General features: G+C 44.8%; 1 protein-coding gene across 1 annotated transcript in view; it reads right to left on the bottom strand.

Moving 5' to 3' along the window:
* Positions 1-2,045: 2,045 nt before the first annotated feature.
* LOC310794728 (uncharacterized protein) overlaps positions 2,046-22,924 on the bottom strand; it is a 52,168-nt gene continuing 31,289 nt past the window's right edge. Inside the window, exons 3-10 of the mRNA XM_083656750.1 lie at positions 18,290-18,494; positions 17,458-17,898; positions 16,755-16,973; positions 15,755-15,886; positions 14,819-14,977; positions 11,539-11,741; positions 11,139-11,234; positions 2,046-3,576 (exon numbers count right to left, since the gene is read on the bottom strand). Coding sequence (XP_083512876.1) covers positions 3,406-3,576; positions 11,139-11,234; positions 11,539-11,741; positions 14,819-14,977; positions 15,755-15,886; positions 16,755-16,973; positions 17,458-17,898; positions 18,290-18,494 — 1,626 coding nt within the window. The 3' untranslated portion in view covers positions 2,046-3,405. The remainder of the gene's footprint in view (positions 3,577-11,138; positions 11,235-11,538; positions 11,742-14,818; positions 14,978-15,754; positions 15,887-16,754; positions 16,974-17,457; positions 17,899-18,289; positions 18,495-22,924) is intronic.

Here is a 22,924-nt window from a genome sequence, read left to right as displayed (position 1 = left end):
TCGTGAGTGTGCGGGGGGGGGACCTCTGCTATTGTTTACAGACAGCTTTTAAATCACAGCCTTACAGACAGCCTTTAAATCATGGGGTACAAAGTTTACAGCAATATCTCTATCTAACAAAAATTACCAAAATGCACAAAAATATCTGATTATCTCTGAAGAATATTACATTTGAAAAATTCCACGTTTTGCTTTGTTTTATTTGTCAGGGTAAACAGAAATCTGCAGATGAGGCGATTTTGTTTTTACAAAATATAATCAAAATACAAACAAAACATATCAAAAACATATTTTTGCTAATAATATAATATATTCTGGGCTGTAACTGCTTTGCCTTTGCCCTTTGGTTTGAGGTCTGCAACACAATACACTGAACATAAGTCCTTGGAAACCAAAACATGTGTTTAAGTGTGTCACACCCCAAGAAATTGAGTTATTAACCACCCAGTAAAAATTTAAACTGAATTGAATGTCTCCAAGTGTATAAAATTAGGAGCTGAACATTTGTTCTCAATGCAGTTCAGCTTTTCTTTAATGGATTTGGCTTCACGCCTCCGATCGGCTTCTCTGTACCCAGGCTGAGCAGCCAGGCAGATGCTCCTCCCCCCCCACCCCCACACACAGGGTGACGATGGAGAGCGAAAGACAGGTGATCTGATGGAGAAGGAGAAGCAGCTGTTGGAAAGGGAGAGGCAGGCGTTGCAGAGGGAGAGAGCAGTGCTGGACAGGTAGGCGGCCGCTCTGGACAGCGCCTCACTGGAGAGAGAGAGAGGGCCATAATGGAGAGGGCAATGGTGGGGAAGGACAGGCTGGCTCTGGACAGAGATTGGATCTGATAGATAGATCTGACAGATCTGGAGAGACTGGAAGGAGCCAAGGGAAGGAGAGAGGAGGTTACAGAGGGACCTGAAGACATCTGCAACTTAAAAATCTCTGAGCTGGTGGACAGGAAGGAACGGTTCCTCAACTTGTTTGAAAAGCTCATTGAAAATTTCTGAGGGAATCACTTGAACTGCAGTTTCCCAAAATGTGTGAATGCTGCCACTGGCAACTAGCTGAGGATGATATGATTAAGATACATTTTCAATAACTTGACATGTGACCATCTTACTACTATAATAAAGCAGAGTGGTTCTGCATGGTGAACAATTGCTCAACAGCAGTGGAGGGTGCTAGAAATGAGCCCAAGGAATTTTGATTAAATGATTTTTCTTTCTAGATATAAACCTGGTGGTTTGCAAAAAAATGCCTTCTAAGTAAACATTTTCCTCTGCTAAAATATATTTCTGAGTACTATTTAAAACTTGGCTGCTTTTTTATACAAGTGTACAGGTACAAGCGACGTATAGGTCAACTTAAAGGGAAACGCCAACTTTTTGGGAGTTTAGCCCATTTGCCATATCGCTCATACATAACCAAGATACACAATACCTTTACCGTCACTCTCCATACAGTATACAGTGAGCTACAGTTGTCCAGTTAGTATCGCCAATGAATTGTAGGAAACGGTACAGTCGTTCAATCTCACCAAAAACACATTTCTAACAGCGCCAAAAAGTTCTATGTACATGTTGTGACTCGGGTACTCACCACAAGATTAAATATTAATCCAAAAATGCTACTCAGTGTGGGGATTTACTACGAAAATGACGTTTCACGTAACTATGGATTATTATTTCATCGCGTGGTGAGTACCCGAGTCACAACATGTACATAGAGCTTTTTGGCGCTGTTAGAAATGTGTGTTTTTGGTGACTTTGAATGGCTGTACCGTTTCCTGCAATTCATTGGCGATACCAACTAACTGGATGACTATACCTCACTGTATACTGTACGGAGAGTGATGGTAAAGGTATTGTGTATCTTGGTTAAATATGGGCGATATGGCAAATGCAAAAAACTCCCAAAAAGTTGATGTAAATAAAGGATAACTTAACTTAAGAACTTAAGTATCCCTTTAAGTAGCCTATTAATAGTCCAAAATGCACAATGTACTTAATATGTTGTCAATGAAAACGTTAAGCCACTCCTCATTTGGAGAGGTCATCAAAACAACTTTATTCAATTGTGGTTATTCCATACAGAGCACACAATAGCAAGCTATTATCATTATTCTTAACCCCATCCACAATCAACCCCCACTCCCAAAATCAAACAATAGTCTTGATAGACTCTAGACATTAGAGTCTTATGTATAGGCTATTTCGTATGGTTAAAACATCACCTTCTGAAATGTAATATACCAAATATTGCAGTTCATGTAAAAAAGTTTTTTTTAGAATATATATTTTTATATTACAGTACAGACTTTACAACAAATGATTGTGTTTAAATGCTTCTTTTATTGCATTAGATACTCAATTTACCTTTCATTAAGCTCCAGCTTCAATAAGTTTATGCTAGTATACATTTCCAAAAGTGTTAGATTTGTCATTAATATTAATATATATTTTTTTTTTTACAAAACAAACATATTTAAACAATGTTACTGGTTGTCATTGCCAGTCTTGAACAGACACCAAAAAGAAACATACTGATGAGGGTTTCATCAATAAACCGATTTCTCTGTATGCCATCTATTGTTTACTCTTAATCAAGTTGCGGAACAGTTGGCTTGTGAAAAAGTTCTTGTGTGTATGTGTGCGTGCTGTGGATAAGCATTATGGTGTAGGAGGGAAGGAGAGTGAGACTATTATTAGTGTTGTTTGTGTGATTTCTGAACCGCAGGAATAAGGTACAGTAGATCAGAGTATGTGTGTGTTTATTGTTTACCAGTGTGATAAATGTGACACTCTACAGCAGTGTTTCCCAAACTGGGGTGGAGGTACTTGAGAGAAAGGGGAAAATGGAAAAATGTAACCATGAATGAAACATTAAAATAAATCTGCTCGGGAGGCACTAATCGCAACTCTTTCACTCCATTTCTTAATTTGTAATGCCATATGCTTCAAAAGGTGGGTTATCATTTATTCATTGCATCATATGCTATAGTTTTCTCTTACAGATTTCTCAGCAAAATGTAGTCAAGTGAAGGGGGTACTTGGATTCAGAAATCAGGGAAAGGGGGTACTGAAGCCAAACGGTTTGAGACCCACTGCTACACAGGAATCTGGCTGATAGCTATGTGTGTTTGTGGATGTTTATGAAGAATCTGGCTAAAAGCGTGTGTGTGTTTGTGGATGTTTATGAAACATGAAAGCATGCATGCACAGTTGTATTGGTACATGATCTGTGTATGATCCATGTATGATCTATGTACAGCAGGAGCAGGTTGGCTAAAAGTTGTATAGTCAACATGTGGTTGTGAATGATTGTTAATCTGTTTGAGGAGTATGTGTTGTGTATGATCTTGTATGTGTCAGTATGTACAAAGGTGTGTGTGCGTGTGTGTGTGTGTGTGTGTGGTTAGATGAGATCCCCGATGGGTATGCGGGGCAGGCAGATGTAAGCCTGCGGGGTCCTGCTGAGGTTGATTGGGTTGCCGTCCAGACGGATGTCCTCCAGTGCGTTCCTGATGTAGTTGAAATCCTTCAGGTTGCAGAACGTGTCCTCATGCATCATTTGAATGTTGTTACGCTGGAAAAGGGGTTACAGGGAAATAGATGAGAAATCATCTTTCTGGGTATTTGATTAGAATTCCCTGTGGGGAAATTGGGTCATTGCAGCATCAGGATAGAATCTTGCATTAAATTAGCTGTATCTCAGAAACCATAGGACGCAGAGTGACCATACTTCACAGATAGGTCTTTTACTATGCACGGAAAAATTACACCAATTGATCTGATGGTGGCGCTATGACAGCCCTCTTTACGTTTTGGTCCATAACTTTTGAACCGTATGGTCCCCAATCAAAATTCTGGATTCCCTGGAATAGGGAATATAGGCCACACCCATTTCCGTAGGACTAGATTTCCCGCCATTTTGAATTTTGGCCAAAACATTTTTTTTGCAATTCCTCCAAATGTTGTACAAACTTCACCAAACCAAAGCACACATCATGTGTGGACTGTCCTGCACAACACTGATTTCGCGGTTTTTGAAAAGACCGCACCGTTGCGATATAATCCACTTCCAAAATTCTGTGGGTGGGGCCTATTTCACAAAAATCACCATAACTCCGGAACACATCAACCGATGCTAACCAAACTTGGTAGAGGTGTGCAGGGATTCACTCTGCGCTGAGTAAAAAAACAATTGGGTCATTTCGCCTATAGGGGGTGCTATAGCAACATTAAGTACCTGTAGCTCACAACACAAACCATAAGAGTGACTGTTCCCAAATTGGGTCCATAGGTTCATAGAGTATTCTTCTACTCTGGCCTAAAGAAATACACAGACTGACCTGACGGTGGCGCTATAACAGCCATCTTTACGTTTTGGTCCATAACTTTGGAACCGTAGCTTCTACAATCAAAATATTTTTTTCCCCAGGTTTCCTTGGGTCGCCCCACTTTGACTCATTGCTGTGATCTAAAAAATTACACCTATTGACCTAATGGTGGCGCTATAACAGCCCTCTTTACGTTTTGGTCCATAACTTTTGAACTGTAGCATCTACAATCAAAATTATTTCGCCCCTGGATTCCTTGGATCCTCCCGCTTCTAGTCCAATAGGCCCGCCCATAATTACTTAGTCCGCCCTAGCAACCATCTACAAACGCCATAGTGACCAGCCGAAAACACCCTAGCAACCAGTATACTACACCCTTGCAACCAGTGGTGTAGTGGAGGGTAGACGCAGGTAGCCGCTGTCTACATAGCCTACTTATTTTTTAGACAGCTTTGCATTGACTTACTTCTAATCTCCTCTGACGCGCTTCCATTCAAGTTGTTTCTCTTTTCCTGCCTCGTGTCTGCCGGGCAGCCGGGCAGATTGAGATTCCAACAGGAAACGTTGCATTACCACCGCAAAGCGGACACCGGAGCTGGTTGCAGGGTCGCAGCCTGGTGAATGCCTCCACCAGACGCGTCCCCGAAGTGGCTCTCCGCTCTGCTCCACTAAACAAATCGAGTATTTTTGCTTCTCTATATGAGTTGCGTCAAGCCGCACAGAGCAGATCGAGCTGGGCAGGAATTCACAAGAATAATAAAATAAAACATCCTGTTCAATTTTTCAATTTTTATTTTTTTTACAAATGTAATTAAAAATATTTTGCAGTGCACTATGTTCCTTTCTTGTTTAAGAATGTTTCGGGAAATGAAAATGTAGCCTATTTAAATAGAATTATCAACAATAACAATCAAGGAAGTTACATGCTTGTAGGCTAGAGAAGAAGAAGAAGCGCGCATGCATGCACATGTTGTGTTGAACCAACCAACAACCAATAGGAATTGTTTAATCTGGCAATAAAGAAATGTGAACTTGAGAGTCCCTTCCTCCCAGCACCCCCTGCTTAAAATGACTTCCAGCGGCCCTGCCAATAATGACTGCCCAGCAAAAGTAGTTTAAACTAGTAAGTGTATATATATATATATATATATATATATATATCACACAAGAGGGAGTGCTGTTGTTGGCTAATATCGGCACTGCTGTGATTTGGTCGTAGGCACGAGGCCGCAGGCCGAGTGCCGAAGATAATCACAGCAGTATATATATATATGCATATATATATATATATATATATATATATATATATATATATATATGCATATATATATATATATATATATATATATATATATATATATATATATATACCGGTATATATATAATTCTATTAAACAAAGCTGATTAAAAAAAGCGGAGAAAATATATGATTTCTCTATTTATTCCTCCGCCAACAAAAATAGTTCCCTCAGCTTTCTGCTTTGCCGAAAATGTAGCCTAATCAGCCTAATTAACTGCAGGCTGTCTACTTTACTACTGTCTACTCTACAGCTGTGAAGCGTTTTGTTGATTAGGCCAGCTGTGAAGTGGAGTGATCTACACACAGTGCAGCGCCAGTGCGTTATCATGAAATATTGGCACTGGTAGGATCCCTCTTGTCCAATCAAATTGCCCGGCCGGAACTACCTGTTGTATAAGTAAGGGATAATGTATTGTGAGCCGGTGATTACTGGTGAAATAATGACCGACAGGTGAATGAGCCATTATTTCCACCGGCTCACATTTTTCCCATCACCACATTCAATTTCCCCACCAACAGTCTTTTCTTATTACACCCCCCTAATGTCTTTTCATCAGGTACTCCATAATGTCTAGTTTTCCATTAGGCACTCCATAATGTCTGGTTTACATTAGGCACTCCATAATGTCTAGTTGTCATTAGGCACTCCGTAATGTCTAGTTTTGCATTATTTCCTTTCTTTTTCACACATTCATTTAACCCACATTTCCCATTAAACACAAGCCCCACATTTCAATCCAACACAAGCCCCAACATTACATTATTTTCTTTTTTCCTTCCCCTTCATTTCTACCACCACCATTTCCATCCCCCCTGTGCCCCACAGCCCTCACACTCCCTGCAGTATCTCCGCACGTCCTCTTTTTGTTTGCCCCAGTAGTAATGTCCACGGATGAGGCTGAGTGTCTCTTCGGGCCCACGATCACCGTATGGGCCCTCGTGCATCCCCTTCAGTGCCAATTCTCGCAGGCAACCGGGTACAACCCACTGGGTCCCGCTTTTCCCGTGCCCCTTTCTCTCCCCATCTCCACCCAGATGCAGGTCCGAAAACATGTTCCACAGTCCCTTCGTGGCACCGGAACACAGGTGAATCTCCTCCACAGGGGGCCGGCGTCCGGCCGCCACCCACGCATACACCGGACCGATATCCGCATCCTCCATCTGTCTGCGTCTCCTCTCATGCCCGTCGACCTCCCAGATGGCCATGACGTCGTCCTCCAGGACCACCTCTTGCACTCGGCCGTCCTCCCGTCCCGCTCCCCCAGGGGGCGGCGTGTTCAGGACAGCAGGGCGAACACCACCGGCGTCGATCTCCACCTCGGCTCTCTGCAGTGCAACCATGGGGGGTGTGTAGCGGCTAGGCTGGGCCGGTTCCCCCGGCGGTAACCCCCCAGGCTCACCTGGAGACACGAGTGTCGCTCCCCCGACTGCCACAGCATTGCAGGTGATGTCTCTCACTTCCCTCTGGCTGTTCAACACGATCCCCGCTCTCCTGATTGTCTCGTCACTGATAATGATGTCCCCCTCTACCGGCTGGTATGCAGAGCAGCTAGCCTGGGCCGGCTCAAACGTCACTCTCCTGCCCTGAATAACTGGCTCTGCACTGCTCCGCTGCCTGTTGCTCCGGCTGCATATCTCCCCCCAAAGTCCCCGTGCACTCTCTGGCTAAGTGCTCAGGCGAACGGCACGTCCAACAGAGCCTCACCTGCCCGCCGCCTGCACGTCTCTCTTCTCCCGCTGTCCCCCGGTCTCCGACAGCCTCTTGACACTCCCTGACCAGGTGTCCCATTGTTCCACATAACCAGCAGGCTCCCAGCCTTTCCCAGTACCGTCGCGTCGCGTACCTGGTCTTTCCCCCGGGACCGCTGCGACACCACCTCGCTAGATGGCCCGGTTCTCTGCATGTCCAACACAGTCTCTTTTGTGGCTCCTCCGGCCATTCTCCACACTGCGCTCCCTCTGTGCTCAACTCGTCCACACGCTGCCCGACTTCCCGCAGCGCCCGCATCATTTCCACTGCCCAGGGAGGAATCGCCTCCACCAGCCATCTGACCTCTCTCAACAAACGGGCTTCCATGCCCGCCAGCACCGAGCTGATCCCCGTCGTCAGCTCCTCTTTTCTCCCGTTCACCCATGGCCATTCTCCGCCGCGCACCATCACACGTGGCGCCCCTAGCAGCTAGCACGTGCGGGGTCATCCCTATGTTCCCCGGGTCCTATGTTCCCCGTTTTTGTGGGACTGGGGAACATAGAACCCTTTCTATGAACTTAGGGTTAGGCGTGGGGGTGGGAGAGGTTAGGTTTTGGGTTAGGGTCTGGGGGAGGTTAGGTTTAGGCATGGGGGGAGGTTAGGTTTGGCGTGGGGGCTGGGAGAGGTTAGTGAAAAACGGGGAATATAGAACCCGGGGAACATAGACATGATCCCACACGCAGCTAGCCTGCTACCGCTAGGTCTTGAGCCCAAAAGCCGCACCACACAGTCTCTTTTGCCGTTCCTTCTCTCACCCTCTCCCTTCTCGGCCGTCGCAGAGGGTTATCGATCCCACTCCTAGACACCAGTGTAACGAATTGGGTATTCGTCCAAGGAACCGGAGACTTGAAGTTGGTACAAGGCTTTTATTCTTGGCTTCACAATAGCTCCTAGCAGCTAGCTTCGCTGCTAGCTCTACACACCACCACTCTAGCTCCCTCTCCCAGCTAGACTGACTTCCGCCACCGGCCGCTGGTCCCATACCCACCCTTCCCCCTAGGAACAACCCACACATCTCAGTTCCTAGCTACACACGGAAACACCACATTACACGTAATTACCTGGATCGCTACAATATATATATATATATAGGATATAGGCTATGACTGGGGCTACATGGGGCGTTGCAAGGGGGCGGTGGGTCGCGAGGACAGCAAGCACAATTAAATTTTCGTTAGGAAATTTAGCATTATTCTAGTTATTATTATTATTATTATTATTGTTGCATAAAATCCACTTTTCTGTCTTTGAAAAACCGAAAATGTAGGTGCAATACCATTCCGGAAGTGTGGGGGGCATTAGTGAGTATACAGTGAGTAAACAGTGAGTCGTTGTTCCGGGTTGCTCCAGATGAATGATTTTCGGTTTTTCAAAGACAGAAAAGTGGATTTTATGCAACAATTTGGAAGAGGCACCTATATGTATTTAAAAGAAGAGGATGTTGGGCATCGGATAGCGTCTTCACTTCACGTTTTTGGCTCAGGTAAGGGTTGGTTTTTATACCTAGACGTGAGAGCGGCCCGATTGTTTGATATTGTTTGATGGGAAATGCGTTGACGTTCGCCGGGTGCTAATGCTCAGTATGAGCGAGAAGCTAACGTTAAATGCCGACCGGGTACAGCCATTGGCTCCTCGCAACAGTAACGCTATGAACATGTAACTGAAGTTGCCCACAGTGTAGCTTCTGAATGTTGCCAAACCATTCATAGTGACGTTTTGTTTTGAAATTGGCCGCCATCTAGCGCTGAACCGGAAGAACAAATATAATTGCGGGTAACGCGGAAGAGAGAAACAGTGGGCGTGGTGAATAAGGTGAGTATGATGCTGCTGCTATGTGCTGGAGTCCGTTTGTCAAGTTCATTTGGCTTTCTCAGTTCTGTGTGAATTGTCTATCTCACTTGAGCCTTGTTTTGAAACCAGCTCTGCTATGTGTGATTACCTTAGGATGGCATTGTTGCCTATTCCTGAGCAGTAGCTACATTATGTGTCACTATCAGTAATACCTGTTGTGCTGTCTGCTTCAGTGAACACAAATATTACCATAGTAATGATAATCCATTGTTTACTTGTCATCCTTGTCATAAGTGAAGTGGCAGTACTTGGTCTATTGAACTGTAGGCTACAGTATAGGCATATAGCTGCTCAGCTTGAGTCATTATGGTCTGGTGGATTTGACATGCCAGCTTGACTGGAAGCTCAAAATAATGGCTGTGGTGGGTGGGCATGGTGTGTGTGTGTGTGTGTGTGTGTGTGTGTGGGGGGGGGGGGGGCTTAACACTGGGAGCTTCAGTGGCCAGGGGGCCCCTGGGTGTACTAATCTGGCCTTGACTGTCAAGACGTAGCCTACAGTATCATCATATCTCATTCATGTCTCATTTGTTTCTTATTTCTGCTCGTCAACAATTCAGACCTTGTGAACAATAAGCATAAAGTACCTGTTCATTACTACTCCAGGGAGTTAGGGGGCGCTGTGTGCTGCAGGCACAGTGTCTGGGAAGAGCTTAGGCCGGAGGTGATAAAGGGCTGTTGAGTCTAGTGTTCGGGGTAATTTGCCAACTCCATGGGATTGAGTGAACAGGGCATTGATCCAGATCCGTTGTTAGACTTTTGCTTTGTGTAAATAAACTTTGTTACAATTTACTCTCTAGTAAATGGACTTATTTAAGTGTAAAACGAAACTCCTCACCACAACCTCCAGACCTCATGTCACTAACGGCAGGGACACACCGGTACGCGGAACTTGTGTGTATGCGCCGCGCAGCGCACCTCCGCGCAGAAGGCGCTTAAAGTGTCCACACAGAGAGCGCAGCTCACTTTGCGCGCTCTGCTCGTCCGCTATATATTCTGTCCCAGATCTACTGTCTTCGTTATCATGGGTAGTAAATAACGTCATAAATATATAAAGTAATATGTTTGGGATAACTGTTAATGGCTACTTTCTGCGTTATAAAATGCAATTGCATCATATTAAGTCTGTTCCTCCCGTTTCCCCAGTGCGTGCTGTTGTAGAGAGAAGGCGAGTCCTAGCTCTCTACTTGTTGCTCCGCAGGCAATGAGCCCCTAGAAGCCGCTCCCCCTCTCCAACTGCTCTTTCTCTCTTTTCACACTTCCAAAGGGGCAATCAACAACGTAAATAAACATTATTATTGAGCTGAGCTGAGCTGCGCGCTGCGCGCAATTCGGTGTGGACTGACACGCAGCTTACGTGCAGGAGTCGCGAGCGGGGTGTTTTCACCGTTAGGCTCTAAAACCTTTTGGGTATATTTCAGTCTGAAAATGTGCTTGTTTTGAACGAAGAACACATACAACTTTTGTGCACACATTGTAATGGACAAATACAATAATTTCTCATCTGAAACAACTGTTGTATTTCAATTAGGATTTTTTTTAAAGAGGGAGCCCATTTCATATTGGTGGACCGTATAAGGGGTTCTGGGTTCTGCATTATGCTTTGTAGGCAGTGGCATGCAGGCAGACCCCTAGTCTGGGCTCCAAAGCTTTGGCCTCTGGTCATCCGCTAAAAAAAGAAAACGGTTGTTGCAGATCTGGTGGATGTGGACCTTTTCTGTGCTCCCAAATACAATTCTGCTCTGAAAACAGGGTTTTTCCTGGCTCAAAATGAGCCACGAATGGAAACTAGGCTCTTCTTCTTTGAGAGAGAGCCTGGTGACGTGAGGTTAGCAGACCCCTCTCAAAATTTCAGTTACAATCATGACCAATGGGTGGCAATGATGAGAAACTAAGCCAAAACCTGTTACCTGTAGGTGTAGAGATCGCAGACTCTCTGGTAGAGGCACAGGGATGTAATCGATGTGGTTGTCTGTTAGGTACAGGTACAGCAAGGCAGTCATATCCTGGATACAATGGGAAAAAATACAGATTATTATCAATCAAAACCTTTAGATGTCTGTAAATGTAGTACACTATTGTGACAGAAATTAAATTCAGTTCAGGTCAACGCTATTGTCAATGTCATTCCATCTTACAAAAATTCCCAGTGAAATAACATTTTCCCTGTGGCCATGGCACATTCCAGACAAGATTAACCCAAGAGCAGCACAGACAATATAAAGAAATACAGTGCAGTCCAATAGTACTAGTATACAGACAGTAATGGTGACTAGAGTGTTGCACAGAACATCTTGTAGCTGTACGTACTTTGAACGCCTCTCGGTGAATACCCTTGGAGCCAATGTTGTTATGACTGGCATCAATGAGGGTCATGGTCTCTGGCAGAGCGGGCAGCTGTGAGATGTGATTTTCTCGAACCACCAGCTCCTCCAACGCTGGCAGACCGATAAACGCCTTCTCATCGATGGATGTGATCTCGTTGGCGGTTACGTCGATCTTCTTCAGATTGTCTGGGAAGAGGCAAAAAAGCACACTCTGAGACACTGCTCTTAATGTTCACTGACAGTTCACTCCAAAATCAATACAAAGAAGGGGTCTGACTGATTGAATACATTTACACTGCCATTCCCCTTTAAATTTGGTTGTATTAGTAGTAGTCTCGGTTTCCAGACGTTTGGTGAGCGGCGCCAACAGCGCCACCTAACCACCAAACCTCTGGGAATTTACTGTTCCAAATCTGGTTCAAGAGCCCGGCGAGAACGGCCGGCAGCAGACACGCCTACATTTATTATTAGAATTTTATTTGGTAGCAGCAATGCAATGTTTCATAGTTCCAATATAGAGCAAGACACTGATGTGCTGCAAAGAGAGTTTATACCTGTTGTTTATTTTACAATAATTTTAAAATAAGTGGTCCGCTTGCGACTGTGAAGCGCTGTGAGGTCATCAGCAGGCTCTGTAACGTTAGCCTCGGGAGTCGGGCTTATCGCTGGGGGAAATACCTCTAGCCGCCGGGACCGGATGAAACACGTCCTATTAACAGGTTATGTTTGTTTCTAACGCCTCGTGCACATCTACAATGGCAAAATCGCTTTTCCGCTGTGCCGCAGCGTTTTGTGGGCGTGGAAACCAGCGTCCAGCTTGGAGCTGTAGAAACATTTTCAGGTAGATGTACACAGAAGGGTGGGTCCCGCCTAGTCCCCACCCCACCCCGCCTAGTCCCGCCCTTCGAGCGTTAAGCCGCTCAGAGACAAGCCGCCTCTAGTCTGCGACAGCGAATCGCAGGGCGGTTCCTGCGGCAGGGGGCGTGAGGTTGAAATGGACCAATCAGATGCGGAAATAGAGCAAGACAGCCTATCAAGCTGCAGCGTCAAAGAGGCTTTCACAGGAGGCATGCCGCCTAGCGTTTCATGGTGTGCATGAGCCGTAAGTGATTAATATGTTGCGCTGCAAACGCAGCGATGTTTTGCGAGACACCGGTTCTGCATGAGCATCACTGCCCCCAGAAAGCAGGCCTGCCCACAACACTCATGATTGGTTCTCCGATGCAAGGCTTCCAACAGCACCACCTAACGTTATGAAAAGATTTAAATAGTAATATTCTCAGTCTTACAGTAGTGAAACGGATTAAGACTGAGAGCTGAGTCTATATTAGTAGTCATTTATTTCGGTCCTCTTCGACAGTTTTCCAGAAAGTATGTACAGTACTAGTAGGAATAAATAATAAACAATAATGCATAGGGCGTCCGGGTAGTGTAGCAGTAGAATCCCTGCCTGCCCCAACACGAAGGTCGCAGGTTTGTACCTCCGTGTTACCTCCGGCTTGGTCGGGTGTCCATACAGGTACGATTGGCTGGTGTCTGCGGGTGGGAAGCCGGATTGGGGATATGTGTCCTAGTCGCTGCACTAGCACCTCCTCTGGCGTTATTTAGCCCCCTTCCCGACAAGCTAGCATATTATGCTTGAAACCAATGGATGCCTTACGCTACGTTCACACAGGGAACCTACGCCTTGCCTTGCCTCAACCCACGCCTACGCCTGCAGACCTTGAGCTGGGCGTGAACCTATTACACGCTTTTGCGATCACACCGCACGCCTTTGCACGCTGAACCTGGAGCCGAGTCACAAGCGCCTCTCCTCTCTCCCGACTGTATTTTTTCACGTGTGGTCCCGAATTATCATGGGTAGGTAAAATAAATCTGATAGATTTAATGTTCTATTGATGCTGGATATGTATAACCAGGTCTGACTATAGTCAGACTTTTTATGGAGGTAATCTTGCAAGAATATGTGCTGGCACAACATTGTCCATCTTGCTTCTTCGGTCACTATTCTCTCTCCTGAAGATTTGTTTGCCGACGGGGAGAAAGCCCCACGTGATAGCCACCCGTCAATCTCTCTCTCTCTCTCTCTCTCTGCTCAACACTGTAACTCCATTTTATTTTGAAATTCAGTTGACTTTGCCATTTCCCACGGATATTGTCGGGTTTTTCTTTCATGGCTTGACAGAAGAAGCCTGCCTGCACGCGCCTAGTCGGCTTGAAAATAGAACTCACGCCTAAACGATAAAATCGGCAAGGCACAGGCAAGGCGTGGGTACACACAGGGTTCACGCTCAGGCGCCCGGTGTACACAGCCTTGTTGACTAAAACGGACGCCTATTTAAAAACGTGGGTAAAGGCAAGGCGTAGGCAAGGCTTGGGTGCCCGGTGTGAACTAAGCCTTAGGTCTTCTAATTTCTTCTGATAACATGATCTCCACTGTAGCTTTAAAAATTATCCTGCTACAGCCATTTCATTGCCCGCGAAAAACGGCCAATTTGTCAACCGTGTTGGCAGACCACTCGCGGCCCACCTGCAGTACCTCCATGACCCACTAGTTGGCCCACAGTTTGGGAATCACTAGTCTCTCCTCAGACTCAAATATTATGATGAATCGCTGCACTCCGCATACTACAGAAATGAGTCTGTGCCACTTCACAGCCACTTCTGGGGTATGAGGACGGGTCTAGGGGGGTTGAAACTGAAGGAGTGACAGGTCGTACCACCAATGAGAGAGCGGTTCGAAAAATGGGCTGGGCCTCCCCTTTCGTCTGATCGCAAAGTCGTTACTGATTGGGGAAGACTGAATCCACCACTGGCCAATCACTGGCCAAGTGAACGGTTCACTTCCGACCCCAGCTGGCTGAGGGAAAGTGTCCCATACCCAGAGAGAGATCTGCAGCATGCAGTAACGTAGTGTATCAGCGTAAGCACTCTCATGGGTCTGGCGTTGAGACTAGGGAATCACTGATTCAAATTTTTCGATAAAATCTTCTACCCTTTGTACACAGTTTTTCTATTATTTTAAGAACTGTGAAAGCAGAGAGATTGGTCTATTAATAGTTGGAGATTAGATATATTATAAATAGGAATGACTTTGTGGTTTTCATTTTGCTGGGGAAAATACCTGTTTGGAAGGACTGATTGCAGATATGTGTCAATGGTTTCACTATACATTCAATACTATTTTTTTTTACTAGTAGTTAGCTGAACATCCCTGGTCTAATAATCATACAAATCCACTTTCATTCAAAAGGGAGACGTACTCATGGAAGCGAAGTCAGACTTGTTGATCTTGGTGATTCTGTTGTAGCGGGCATAGAAGTGAGTGGTCTCTTTGGGGAGAGGTGGTACACTATCCAGCTTCAAGTCATCACAGTAGACCGAACTACCAAGGCATGTGCACAGCAGGCAAGTGGGCATACCTGGAGCACATGGACAAACATAAAGAAGTTACAGAAGAAGGAGAAGGCAAAAAAGTGAATAAGTAAAAAAGGCGGAACGTATTTCAGATGACAGTTGTGTTGGATTTGAATGACCAGGCTATCAGACTTGATCCCAAAAGGCTTAAAGAGGCCCTAAGCCTAATAGGGCATAGTCAATCTTCGATAGTAGGACTGCAGAATGAGATCAGTTTCCCTTTCAGTGCCCTGTAAAACCTACAGCATTAAAGGAATAGTTCACCCAAAAAAGAAAATTATGTCATCATCTACAGTACTCACCACTCTCATGGCAGTTCAATTACCTGAACGTTTGTTTGTTACACACAGGGAGGTTGCCAGCATACGTCCATAGCAGCCTCCTTCAGAACAACGGAAGTCAGTGGGGACCAGTTCTTCCGAGTGCCAAAAAAACCTATTATTTACACAATAGATTTGTGCAAATCTTAACTAGCCGTATACACAAATAATGGTGTATACCTTTTTCTATTCCCAGAGTGATTGTGTGGGTGTTTTTGTTTTGTGCCCATTGAGTTCAGTTGTTTTCGAGAAGGCTGCTGCAAATTTGTGCTAGCAACCTTCCTGTGTAGTCTATATGCTAACAAATGTCACCTGTGTTTGAAGGTGAGTAGATGATGACAGAATTTATTGGATTTTAGACATCTATCACCATCTTTCCTCTCCAGGATCTAAAATGAACAGAGGTTTTGACTGTACTTCTCTGCTTGCAGCGTGCCTGTGTTGTCCGGTATCGGTACTGACCTCGCCTGTCAACTTGAGGCTCGTCTGGCTTATGGGGCTCACCGGGCTCTGGCAACCCAGAGTCCGCTGACCCTTCTGTACTCCCAGCACCCTCCTGAGGGGTTGTTGCTGTAGTCGGAAGCAGCTCCTCCTCTTGTTAGAGACAAGATTAGGCGTTAAAGAAACGGGTTAGACCAGCATGGAGATGAAACAGCAAGCCTGGCAATCAGTAGCCCACTGTTTGCCTCACTGATAAGTTACACATATTAGCGGGGTTAACAAATGTTTACAACACATTTAACTGATGAATGGAAGTTAAATGACAACAAGTTTTTGGTGTTAATCAAATTAAGTGTGACATGTTGCTGACAGGTTACAAACAGTATGCTTGTTAGCAGAGATGCTCACAAGTCATCTTTTGCAAGTCCAAGTCAAGTCTCAAGTCTTTGAGCTAGAGTCCAAGTCAAGTCTCAAGTCACTGTATGTGCAGCTTAAGTGCTACTCGAGTCCAAGTCGCAAGTCCAAGTCTTCATCTCTGCTTGTTGGCAAAGAAAACCATGGGAAATGGTCTCAAACACTTTTGGAGGAAGTCAATATACTGTAAGTTGGGTGATGATTGGAAGACTAGACAGGATCCAAGCACACTATTTGCTTATAAAGTCAGCTGAAAGAGTTAAGGCCTTTGTTCTCCTCTAGCTGGGTCCATTGTGGCTTACTATAGATGTTTACAGTGGACTAGCTATCCATATGTTTTACCTCACAAAATTAAAAGAAACTCGTAGCCTGCTAGTACTCTTCACTTGTGCAGACTCAGAGTTTCAACTCCAATAGGCCCTTTTCACAGAAACTGTTTTGAGGTGGTGAAGCAGGAAGTAAAGCAGGTCGTGTAATAACATCAATGGGGGCCCTGGCCAAGTGGCCATGGAAAACCTGCTTTACCTCCTGTTTTCCCACCTGAAAACAATTGCTGTTTACCGTACATCTTAAGATACCTCGCACAGGTCTAACTCTAGATACTGACCTTTGACAATGCCTGGGATCAGTGTGACCCCAGGTTCCTCATCTCCAGAGCCAGAGGCCCCAGAGGCCCCAGAGGCTCCAGAGATCCCTAAGTCTCCAGAGGCTCCAGAGGCTGCGCCATCCCCTGAAGCCCCTGAGGCTCCTGAAGCTCCTGAGAACTCCCCAGAAGCACCTGATGCCTCCTGGGGGATAGTGTCAGGAATGAGGGGCAGCTCCTCCCCTTGTTAGAGCCAAGGGGTGGGGTCAGGAGACAAGAGGTTAGGAGGGTGGGAGGGGCGGGATGGACAGTCACTCAATCAACCAACCAATCAATCACACTCACAGATGAGATGAGACAGTGGGTTAGGATGACAATGATTATGAGTAAGACAAATAAAGAAGGGATTATCAACATTTAACTACATTTAATATGAACACAGTTAAATGGAAATTAATAGAATTTAACATGAAAATCGCATTCATAGTCAGACAGGTTATTTCAACAAAGATCGATAAATGGTATTGCCAATGGTATTGCCATGACCCTTACTAATTCACACAGCTGGTTCAAAGCTACCTACACCCTAAAACAGTGCTCTTTTCTCCGGTCCTGGAAAGCCCTCTGGTATTGGAGATTTCAGCAATATTTTGGGTCAAAATCAAGGGTTATCCAAGACCAGGAATGAAGAAACACATGTCTACTCTGTAGAAGTTTAGGTACTAACCTTCAGGTATCAATGTTATCCCTGATAACTCGTCCCCAGAGACCCCAGAGCCTCCAGAAGCCCCTGAGCCCAGGTAATCCCCAGAGAGCCCAGAACCAAACAGGTCCCCAGAGCCTCCAGAGCCCAGGGGGAGGTCACCGGAAATCCCAGAGCCTCCAGAGCCAAAGTCCCCAGAAGCTCCAGATCCCAGGAGATCCCCAGATCCCAAGAGATCCCCAGATCCCAAGAAATCCCCAGACCCCCCGGAGCTGAGGAGGTCCCCAGAACCTCCGGAGCCCAGTGGGAGGTCTCCAGACCCCCCAGAGCCGCCGGAGGCCAGGAGGTCTCCCGAACCCCCAGACCCAGAGGCCCCAGAAGCTCCCGAGGCCCCGGACCCCACGGAGCCCCCAAAATCCCCGGAGATATGAAGGATGTCAATGGGCGTCAGACGCAGCTCCTCCTCTTGTTAGAGACAAGATTAGGTGTTAATAAACAGACACGGTTAGACTGAAATGGATCATGAATCAGTTTTGGATGGAACCTGTGAGTTCACAATGATTAGGTTAAGTATTAGCTGACAAATGGACATTGAACTGAACACATTTAACCAATAACAGCTAGTTAAATGGAACACATGCACAAGGAAAGGCAGGGGTGATTACTTGCAGAGGTAGGAGTGTAGAGGATTTGTTTGTCATTGAGTTTTTCATGTTTACGTTCATTATTGGTAGTGCTGGTTTCATACCTCCATGTGTACAAGAGATAGCCAGGCACTCTCTCAGGTAGAGTGCACTTTGGATATCAACTAAGTGACTTCATGTGTGCAGAGTTGAATGCACATGCTTTTTCAGACCTTTCTGTGTGTCTGGGCCCATGAGAACCCCAGATCCCCCTGAACCCTGGGGGATCAGCTGGGGTTTTAGGGGCACCTCTTCCTCCTCCTCCTCTTCTTCTTCCTCCTCCTCTTCCTCCTCCTCCTCTTCCTCCTGTTCTTCCTCCAAAGAGGCCTCAGGTACAGGGTAGTTATAGTCAGGTGGGGCCAGTGTTCCAATCTCTATCTGAGGGGAAGACAGGTGCGATGAGTCAACGCATGTATGAGGAAATTTAACTTTTAGATTACTAGGAATTTGAAGAATGAGAAAGTCTATATCAGGGATACTCAACTTGCTTTGCCCAGGGGCCACTTTCGTGAAATGATAGAAGGCATGGGGCCAGTTAATAAACAAACAATATACATTTTTCTGTAGCGGATTGTAGGTTTTTGGGGTGTCAGCCGGAGTTTAGTCTGACAATGTTGTGCACACCGGATAGTTAGTTAGGTTAAGTTAGTTAGGTTAAGTACATACATAAGTGCCTGGGTAGCAAGCAGACAGCGGTATTTGACAATTTAGCAGCTAAATCATAGATTATTGAAAGATATTCCATATTCCAGACTGAAATGCTATAACAGAAGTCGAGTATTGGCCAGAATGACATGAACATTTGGACACTTATTCAGCGGGTATCTTGCATGTTGCGTTCAGGTGCACTGTAAAAAAAAATTGCAATTCCATCGCGTGCCACACGGGGTGCCCGCAGGCCGCATGTGGCCCGCGGGCCGCAAGTTGAGTATCACTGGTCTATATCCATCACGTTCTTTCTACAGGAGTGAAATGTGTTTTTCTTGGTTGAGGTGTCAATACATACAAATAAAAAAAATCCACTGAGTTGAGTTTTGGCTGCTAGAAATAGAAATGTAACTGGAGTTAACAATGCAATCTTATATCAGGCTAAAACTGTCAACAAGTCAAAGTAATATTTTGCCTGTTTCTGCCAGTGTTGTAGTCGAGTCACTATATCTAGAGTCCGAGTCGAGTCTAAATTCCCCAGTGTTCCAATCCGAGTCACCAAAGAAGAGTTAGAGTCGAGTCCCCATTACCTGAGTCCTAGTCCGAGACGTCATGTTTGAATCTGAGTCGAGTTCTAAGATGGACTTGAGTACTCCACTCTGGCACAGTCAAAAGTCAAAATTTAATAATGTCATGGTATTAATATAGCTATCATCAATATCTTATACCAAATTATTAGCACCAATTAGAAAAAAAAACTCCAAAAAACCCCAAAGTCTTTATCAATTAACAAGTCTGAGTTCTCATCCCCAACTTCCGATTTCGAATGCATGAATGCTCGAGTCCGAGTCAGTGCTCAAGTGTCAAGTCACCAGTCCAGGGCTGGGTTGCACCAACTGGTCCTTACTATGCCTGGTCCTAACTGCTAAGTTGGTCTTGATTAAGACCAGTCTTTAGAATCAAGAATCAAGATTCAAGATTCAATAGTTTATTGCCATATAAATTACAAATTGATTGGAATTTGTCTTGCCGTGTGCTCCTAACAGACAAACAGAAACAAGCACAATGACAACAACCACGCATCCACAGGGCAATATAACTACACATATACTGTATAAAAATGTATAAAAAAGAAATGCAGTCAGTAAACGTGCAAGTAACGTGTAACGTGCAGACAGTAAACAGTAATGACAGAGCAAAAAAAAGAACTCAGAAAAGCAGAAAAGACATAAGTGCATTAAAAGTGCTTGGTGCATTAAAATACCCCATAGTGCCCCCATAGGGGGGCATAGTTAGATTGGGGTCATGAACTGAACAGCTGAGGAGGAGAATGGACTTTATGTCGGTTGCGCCAACAGGGCTGACGCCTGGTCTGAAGTTATGCCTGGTCTTAACTACGCCTGGTCTTAAGCGATGCGCGTCTATGTGAATTGCCTAGTAGCATAGGTGTCACTTCATGAGATAACCTCTAGTTTTATGGCTGGGCGGTGTTTAGACCTTCGGGTCAAACAGATGTGCTAAACACTGCAAGCTCCACTCAACCGGGACGCTGAGGCAACCTTAAACAAACGCACAATCAGACACAGATACCTTCTAAGGCTAAGCGTCCACTTTTAAAACCTCTTTTGGAAACTGTAAGATTATACAGTGAGACAGAATATGACCCGCCGTGTGGAGTTAGACATTGTTAGTTGATCGAATTCGCTTGTTGTTTGATAAAACCAGACACAAATTCACAACACAGCGGGACCTAGCTGGCTCTCACTGGTGGTGATGGACGCTGTTGCTGGGAGGCAGTACACCAAAGAGTTGATAGAGAGGAGCGTTTGATGACTTTTTCCATATCTGTTTGTCGATTATTATTGTGTGATCTTTTGTTGGTTGAAGCACTGTTTTTTGTCTTGATCACTGAGATTAGATTGATTTGGCATGAAGTTGCTTCAATGTAAAAAAAAAAAAAGATCTAGCAAACTATATTTGCCATGTTGCTTGTAGCTCAAGCTGTGTTGTTAGTATAGAAACCACCTAGCTTTTGACTGTAAGCCTGCCCCTGACTAGAGCTGGGTATTCGTTCAAATTTCAAGAATCGATTTGATTCCGATTCACAAGGTTGCAAATCGATTAATCCCGATTCGATTCGATTTGATTCCGATTAATTTCAATATCGATTTGGTTAGTGATACCAAAACGTGTTTTTTGAGCTGTAACCTGAATTACATGACTGTCCAGTTATGTAACACAGGGGTTCCCAACCTTTTTTGCGCCAAGTAGATACATGGGGGAAAAAAGTTGCGGACCGGTTGCCAATTTTAATGGTTACACATTATTTACTCACCAGGTGGTGACAAAGGGTAAATAACAGCCTTTTCATGTCAATAAAGACACTTTCACAATTATGCACAGTGATTTGATTTCAGCCTACCGGTATATAATTTCTAAAAGTAGATATTAATGATCAAACATTTCCATTTATGTAGCCTACAGTATTTATGTTTTTGTTTCAACTACAAACATAAATAAACGTCAACTTGAAACTATGTTTCAACTACCACACACAGCATAATATTTTAGCCTGTTTATTTAAAAAAAATATATATATTTTTTTTAATAAAAAATCGATCTCTGGACATATGAATCGATATCAAAGGATTAAAATAAAAATCGATAAAAAATCGGCGAATCGATTTTTTTAGCCCAGCCCTACCCCTGACTATGCGTAAGATTCACGCCCGGTCTTGGTGGGAAGAGGGCTTAAGCCTAGATGGTGCAAGGTTGGACTAGGTCGTACTAGGGCGGACTTAGACTGTCAAGTTACGACCGACTTAGCTTAAGACCACCATATTGCACAAACTTCCTGCTTACTCTTATAACCCCCCCCCCGCCCCATTTATCTAGGGATGCGATTGCAATTGCAATTGCGATTTTCTTGGCCGGTTCCGATTTCCGATTTTTTAATAGTCTGATTTGCCGATACCGATTTTGGCCGATTCCGATTTTCTTTCTAAGAACAATAATTGACAGCTTACACACACATTTTTGTAACTTTGCTTTAATGGAAAATTAAGATTCATGTAACATTTCTTATCATTTGCATGAGGTAGGACCATCTCACTCAAACACATCTCAAAATAAAAGGGTTCCAGGTTACTGGACAGAGCTTTTCTTTTTGTGTGCAAATACAATTAATATAACAAAATTAATTCCAGTATATCCCACAGCCACAGCTATCATGCATTTTCGAAGCCACGCCCACTCCACATTTGTGGATTTGGCTGTTCTAGGCTGTTCTTTAGTAGAAGAGGAAATTAGTTTATGAGTTGACAATTCAGTATGAATATCAGATTTTACACAGAGTCCGAATTTTTTTTCGAAAGTTTTTTTAATCCGCCACTTGAAAAAAAAAAAATCACGCACAGAAAACCTTGAACACTGAGTCCGATGCGTTTTATTATTATGTTCGTCGTTCTATTTGCAATATGAAAAAAATAGGCCTAGTCCTCTCCTGTATACTGGACACAGGGCTCCATCAATGCTCACATTCACCTTGCCAAGCCGGCTGTGGTGAGCTGTGGCCGTGCTCCAGGGGAGAGGGAGCAGAGAGGGAGAGAGAGGTGATGCAGCCGCTCAGACTGGACTCCAGCCAAGCGGGACTCGGCCAATTGTTCCTCCGTGGCTTATTTTCAACTTGCATGTGTGACAAACTGAGCGCTTTGTGTCTTCTTCACTGAAAAATGTCCACACTGAGGAGGACATGCTGGCGTGTGTGTGGTGGCTGCAGCCCATCTGTCTGTCTCGCTGCTTTGGGGTGCGTGCACATCATGTGAAAAAAGGGGGGGAGCCGACCAGCACACAGAATTCGATATGTAGACTGACCGGCGCAGGTCACCGGTCATGGCCGATCAGCTGAAAATCGTCTATTTACGATCACGTGCCGATCAATCGGTGCATCTCTACATTTAACCCTTTTATCATAGCTCCCTGGTGAATACAGGCCCCGATCTCTGTACTTTTCCAACATACAAGATACAAGATGTTTATTGTCATTCGATGTACAAGTACACGTGTGAAATTCTTGAGCTGTGTTGTGTTCCGTTACATCGTTACCGTCATCATCATCATCATCGCCTCATTATCATCATCATCATCAACATCTATGTCAT

The sequence above is a fragment of the Poromitra crassiceps genome, assembly GCF_964638095.1.
Source record: "Poromitra crassiceps genome assembly, chromosome: 2".
NCBI classification, from domain to species: Eukaryota; Metazoa; Chordata; class Actinopteri; order Beryciformes; family Melamphaidae; genus Poromitra; species Poromitra crassiceps.
This window is presented reverse-complemented; position numbering and strand designations above follow the sequence as displayed.